This window comes from Daucus carota, chromosome 8 (genome assembly GCF_001625215.2).
Source record: "Daucus carota subsp. sativus chromosome 8, DH1 v3.0, whole genome shotgun sequence".
Lineage (NCBI taxonomy): Eukaryota > Viridiplantae > Streptophyta > Magnoliopsida > Apiales > Apiaceae > Daucus > Daucus carota.
Genome location: NC_030388.2, coordinates 13,032,287 through 13,038,203, shown reverse-complemented (window position 1 = coordinate 13,038,203; position 5,917 = coordinate 13,032,287). Strand labels below are relative to the sequence as shown.

The 5,917-nt window shown below is 35.2% G+C and overlaps 1 protein-coding gene across 1 annotated transcript; it reads right to left on the bottom strand.

Moving 5' to 3' along the window:
* Nucleotides 1-342: 342 nt before the first annotated feature.
* On the bottom strand, nucleotides 343-5,662 carry LOC108200060 (uncharacterized). Its single transcript, XM_017368120.2, has 4 exons — nucleotides 4,976-5,662; nucleotides 3,515-3,734; nucleotides 2,058-2,232; nucleotides 343-1,130 (listed from the first exon to the last, which is right to left on the bottom strand). The coding sequence occupies exons 1-4, from the start codon at nucleotides 5,601-5,603 to the stop codon at nucleotides 510-512; spliced, it is 1,644 nt and encodes a 547-aa protein (XP_017223609.1). The 5' UTR covers nucleotides 5,604-5,662; the 3' UTR covers nucleotides 343-509.
* Between the last annotated feature and the right edge of the window lie 255 nt (nucleotides 5,663-5,917).

Here is a 5,917-nt window from a genome sequence, read left to right as displayed (position 1 = left end):
ATACAACTGCTAGAATCATAACTATTAAAGATATAGCCCTTGAAATTATAGCCGGTTGGAATTATAGTCGTTGAAATTTGAATATGATATACAATTCATAGAATATTGATTTTGAATTACAAGATAACTAATACGAAGAATACCATCGAAGATGCACACCTTTTTGGTTATCTATAATTTAAAGAACCATTATTATCTATTATTTTAGATATATTTGGATAACCAACATAAAAAATGTCGTTGAAGATGCTCTTAAACAAACAGATATATTATGTCATGTAATTCTGCAAAATCCATTCAAGATGTATCCCTTTTGCCAAAATATATAACAGCACCCTTGGATATCGGAACCATACTCGTCGCACGTCAAACATTATGCAAATATCTCAGCTCAAGTGTTTGAGATCTTGATGAACCCATTACAACTAACAAAAATACACCTGTTTAATAGATCCAAAATTTCCCATTACAACTAACAAAAATACCCCTGCTTTAATAGATCGAAAATTTCAGTCATCTGATTGCCCGAAGTACTTGCCTGCTATTGTTGCTAGGATATTAAGCATCACAACTTCATCATTCAATTCTGATTTTTCAGCCCGCAAACTTGAACATTTACGTAGCAGATCCCGAAGAGCTGCAGATGTGTCAGCATTTAGTGGAGTATCAACAGCAGCACAAAGAGCAAAAAGCCACAAACAATCATTTTTGGAAAGTGAGGTCATGTCTTCTGCCAATTTTATGCGCTTTTTCAGCATCGAAACTCGTGCAACAGGCTCGATTCCTAGAACAGTAGACAAGGTTGGGGAGTTTACAATATCATCTGTGCTTAATATTTTTGGAGAAGCATCATCTTCGCCACCAGCAGAAGATTGGATTAAACAACTAATAGTAGATAAGTTTGGGGTATTAGCCGTATCCTCTGAGTTTGAAATTTTTGGACTGGCAATGGTGGAAGCATCCTTTTCATCCCTAGCTGACGAGTGCATGGAAACAGTTCCATCAGTTGGATTGTAAGAATTTGCACTTTCAAGAATTTGAGTGGAGCAATCTTCTTCAAGAATATTTGGTAAAAGTTGCATTTTACCAGTAACTTCATTAGTAGCAGAACTCTCATACCGTGATATAGCCTGTGAAAAATTTAATATAGATAATAATGGCGCCAACAAAGACTATATTGCATTACACATGAGATTTATCTTTTCAATTTTCCCAACTATGTGCAATAAACCACTCAACTATTGTTCTTTGTAGAAATGTTTGTATCAGTGTGTCAAAAAGAAAAAAAATACAAAGATATGAAACATCTGTGTGATTACCATTAAAGGTTCTAGAGTATTCAAAGCATGATAAGCTGACTACAGGCGAAAACAATGGTAACACACAGAAGGGAAGAAGATTCCACAGAAACTAAGGTAAAAAATGTGGTTAAAAGAAAAAGGGGCCAACTTTTACTAATAATGTCACATATTCACCACCTCACACTTCTTTTACTGCAATCATAGTTTGAAATTTTAGATAAAAGGATAAATGAGAGAGGCCATCCTAAAACAATGTCTCAATTTTAAAAAGAAATAGTTCAACTACAAATTTGAACAAATTAGTCCATCATACTTATTGTAACAAATGTGCCAACAAAATACATTGAGTTTCCAGAGTAGCAATTTACTTGTTTCTTTATTGGGAGTGAAGTAGAAAGGGCATGGGCTAGGTTAATCTTTGTTCTGTTTTTCTACTTTCAAGTAATCCAATTTCCAAAACTTTGGAGCAGAACCTCACACGTTTGCAATTAAATATTCATGACCCATTTCGACTCTAAAAAGTCCACACAATTAATCCCAACATCGAACTAATGTGACAAAAAGCTTTAGAATACAAATTATTGCGACTGGCAGTACTTTAAATATTTAGAGTTTCCACAGCCGATTTATGCTAAAACTAAACAAAAATAAATAGATCAACATTAAATTGAAATGGAGCACTTTTACTCGAGTAGTTAGATAATCTAATTTAAAATGGAGGTGGTAAAAACAGTAGTAGCGACAGGCAAAACTTACCAGCCTCAGCTCAGAAAAATCATTGAGGAGCGAAGCTTCCCACTCTTTCAGTGGCAGTAAGTGCTGTGGACATTGCACAATTTCTGGAATCTTAGGAATATAAACAGTCTGTTCACACAATTTACTTTCTTCAATCTTGGCGAATGTAACTTTCTGGACCCGTTCAGTCTCCCACCTGTGTGAAGAACATACCCCAAGTGCTTACATTACTAAAGAAAATACTGTTACATCATACATACTTAATTTTAATATGTCTGTCTGTGAACTCAAGGTACAATGCTTGGTAATAACAATATCAATGTCTCAAAAACCAGATCATAAAATAAAGAAAAACATGGATGCAGCAATAATACAGTATACAACTATACATATTTAATTGCAAACAACCCGGCCATGTCAGGTAGTATTTATTATTACTGCTTAATGACTGATTTATTTGAGATTGAGACTGTGTTTCATGGTTACTCCAGAATTACCCCTAAAACCATTATGGACATGTTATAATCTAATAGCAAGGTGCTGCTTATGTCAAGAATGATTTGGGATCTACAGGTTTTGCTATACTGACCTAATAGTATATTAAGATAAAGTCAATCCAACTTGAATATGCCTGATCAAGTCTAGTATTCATTAGTTTAAATTCATAACTACTTTCTGGAAGAAAGAGAGCGTTTGAAAATGTAAATCAAACAGCAGGATATCGGAGTTACCGTATAACAAACATAGTGATACATGTTAATGTGACTAGTGATGGCAAATACAATTGACCACTTACTGTCTGAAGAGCTCTCTTAAATAAGATTTACTTTTCAAATCTAAGAGGTAAGGGCTCAAGACAAGATGGGCTCAAGACAAGATTAATAACGCAATTGGCCCAACTTAATTATGTCTGTTAAGCCAGCTGCCACTGGAGCAGGTTAAGAGCAGTTCATGTCGTCAAATTACACGCATGATACATATTTGTCATAATACTCAATATTCTTACATCGAAAGTACAAAAATGTTAGTATTAACATACAAAAATGTGAGTTGCGTTGAAATTATAAATTAAGAACTAACATAACAAACTGTAAACATCACATCAAACACATGTCTAATTTGGCCAAGAAAAAACATCTGAACTGTTATAGAATCGTAATGTTCAATAATAAGTGATCCAATTAGTGCCTACTCCTAACAGCTTAAAGACTCTTGGGAAAATTGGTTGGTTGATTGGGCAACATACTTGTGTGTTGTCTGTTTGGTGGTTTATCCAATTAATGCCTACTCCTAATACTGTAAGGACTCTTGGGAAAATTGGTTGGTTGGTTGGGCAACATACTTGTGTGTTGTTTGTTTGGTGGTTTATGTTGTTTGTTCATCCACTCTTACGAATGAGGGAGAGTGTGAATAATATATGATCGAATAAAAGCCTCATAAAAGGACATAATCTTTAGCATGAGTGGCAGAATAGATACCTTACACGCCTGAGATATTCGAAGCCATCCATTGCAGGTCCAGCATCAAAATTAGGTTCTCCAGTAACTACAAATGCAGGCCTTTGAATGCTATTGTACTCTGCATCACTGTCATCATCCTCAGAGCAGTCATCTTCATTGCCTGTGCAGCTATCTAAATCATAACCAATAAGATCTGAAGCTGTATCCGGGGGATCCACAGCATGAGAATGCCTTCCACCTGAGATGTGTAAGCTTCTTAGTCATAAAATCTCAGGTAATCCCATCAAATTAAAAGGTCAGAATACATATATAGCACACATCAAGTAGTGTCATCTTCAATATCTTTATAAACACTGTTTCACTTAATTACATTTCCACAGCATTGGATAAACAAAAAAAAAAAAAAACATTAGCACAATTAGAACCGCATTGACCATCATTCAATTACCCATATGCACTTGCCAAAAAGTAGATAATAGAGCAAGACTGCAGGTTTATAAGAGTATATAGCGAACATTTTTTTTCCCCCATATATGGCTAATTAAACAAAATTAGGAAAGCTGCACAAGATTTTTCCTCCAAACTGCTCAAGACTATTCTTAAATGCACAATTTACTCACATAACTCCTTCTGGAACACTGAAATCGGGCTATACGATTGACACTGATAGGGCACCAGACATACAAGAGAACATCAAATTTCGTTAGCACGTGTGTAAGACATACTCGTATTACTCTCACACACATATAGAAGGGACCACAGAATTTTTAGAGCTCTGTATAAGACATTTACAAAGTTTTAGAAACTTTTTAACCCACCAACTAATGATGATAAAATTACATGTTCTCTTCTTATGTAACGTAGAGCACAGAAAGCCAAGAAGAATATTCATAGAAATATCAAACACACTGGCAGCATTACAATTGGCGTAAGCTGGTAATCAGGTTTTATAATGTACGAGCTATAATGGTAGTATATATACCAATTAAGCACACGGCACACATGTAAAACATATTAATGAGAAATTGATAATGAATAACATTCTCAAACAAATGTCACACCAGTTTAATAACCTTCACTCATTGTATCAAGCAAAGAATTGCAACGAGTAAATAGTAGTACATCCTAAATTTCGGAAATGTGTATCAACCTCAATCAATAAATATAACCTTACTACATCTAGGTGCACTGAAGATGGTTTAAATTGGCATAGCAGGGCTTCCAACTGTCAATACACGCAATGCACTGCCAACAGAATATGAATAAATAATCAAATAGTATTTCAAGTCAAGACTAGGTCCACAATAACAAAACTTAGCCATATTTTACGCTAATAACAAAATCTTAATTAGTAATCATACTTCAATTACCATGGACACTACCCTTTCGTCCTTGAGAACATAAACAAAAACATAGGCATTATCTAAGCATATAATAGAATTTCAGTACGAAGTAGTAGGCAATTAACAATAAGCATACCCAAAAGAACTTTTTCCACCAAATTCTTGCGCGGATCAAAATCGACCCCGTCTTGCTCATTCTGATGAGCAACCAAAGCATCATACTCCTTTGACACAACAGGTCCAAGACCACAATATACCTCAACCCACTTGTTCAACTGACGATCCTTATCGATAAACCTCAAACCCTCCATCTCATCTCTCGAATAGAAAAAAGCAGCCCCCTCCCTTTTCATCTCGCACCCAATCCCACCTTTAAAAACCATCCCAAAATCTAGCTGCTTACAATCTCCCCTCTTTTCATCCTCAGCACTTGTTCCATTCCAATCCCTCCCTTTCCCCTTTCTTTTCGAACGCCTCCTCGCCTTGTTTCGCCTTTTCTCAATTTCTTTACCTTGATTTTGCGCAGCTTCAGTCATTACAGTATCTTCTTGCTTGTTATCAAGGTCCTCCACAATTTGAGCAAGACCCATATTGTTATGATCAAACCCCGTCTCTTGTGTTGGATTTTCCATGGTTTGATTATTTTTACTGTTTTCTTGAATTTTTTTTAGTGAAGTACACTCACACAGTGATGTATCAATCTTCAGCCTTTTTTCTGGAACGGGGCTAATGAGGCCATCGTTTAAATTGCGATCTGTTGCCATGATGGTGATGAGAACCCTAATCCAGATTATACTATTATTCTTTGGGTTTTCGTTCAAATGTAATGACAAATTTCTGGTACCGTTTACTAATTTAAAATGAAATTATATTCTAATAATTTTACAAACTTTATGGGTTAATTATTGAATGAATCACTTGTTTCTGCTCAATGTATCATCCGCACGAAATTTTTGATGTCACATAAACCACTCAACAGACTAACGGTTGTATGGTGTTAAATCAAATTAAAAAAGATGTTAAAGTTAACTTTTTCCATTAAGTTCAGGTGACATAGTGCTTACGTGGATTGTAGGAA

Excerpts from the sequence above, each read along its gene's own strand:
- LOC108200060 (XM_017368120.2), bottom strand. The coding sequence starts at position 5,603 with ATGGCAACAGATCGCAATTTAAACGATGGCCTCATTAGCCCCGTTCCA. Across the intron at positions 3,735-4,975 it reads GGTGGAAAAAGTTCTTTTGG|GTGGAAGGCATTCTCATGCT; the intron begins GTATGCTTATTG and ends TACACATCTCAG. Across the intron at positions 1,131-2,057 it reads ATTTTTCTGAGCTGAGGCTG|GCTATATCACGGTATGAGAG; the intron begins GTAAGTTTTGCC and ends AATTTTTCACAG.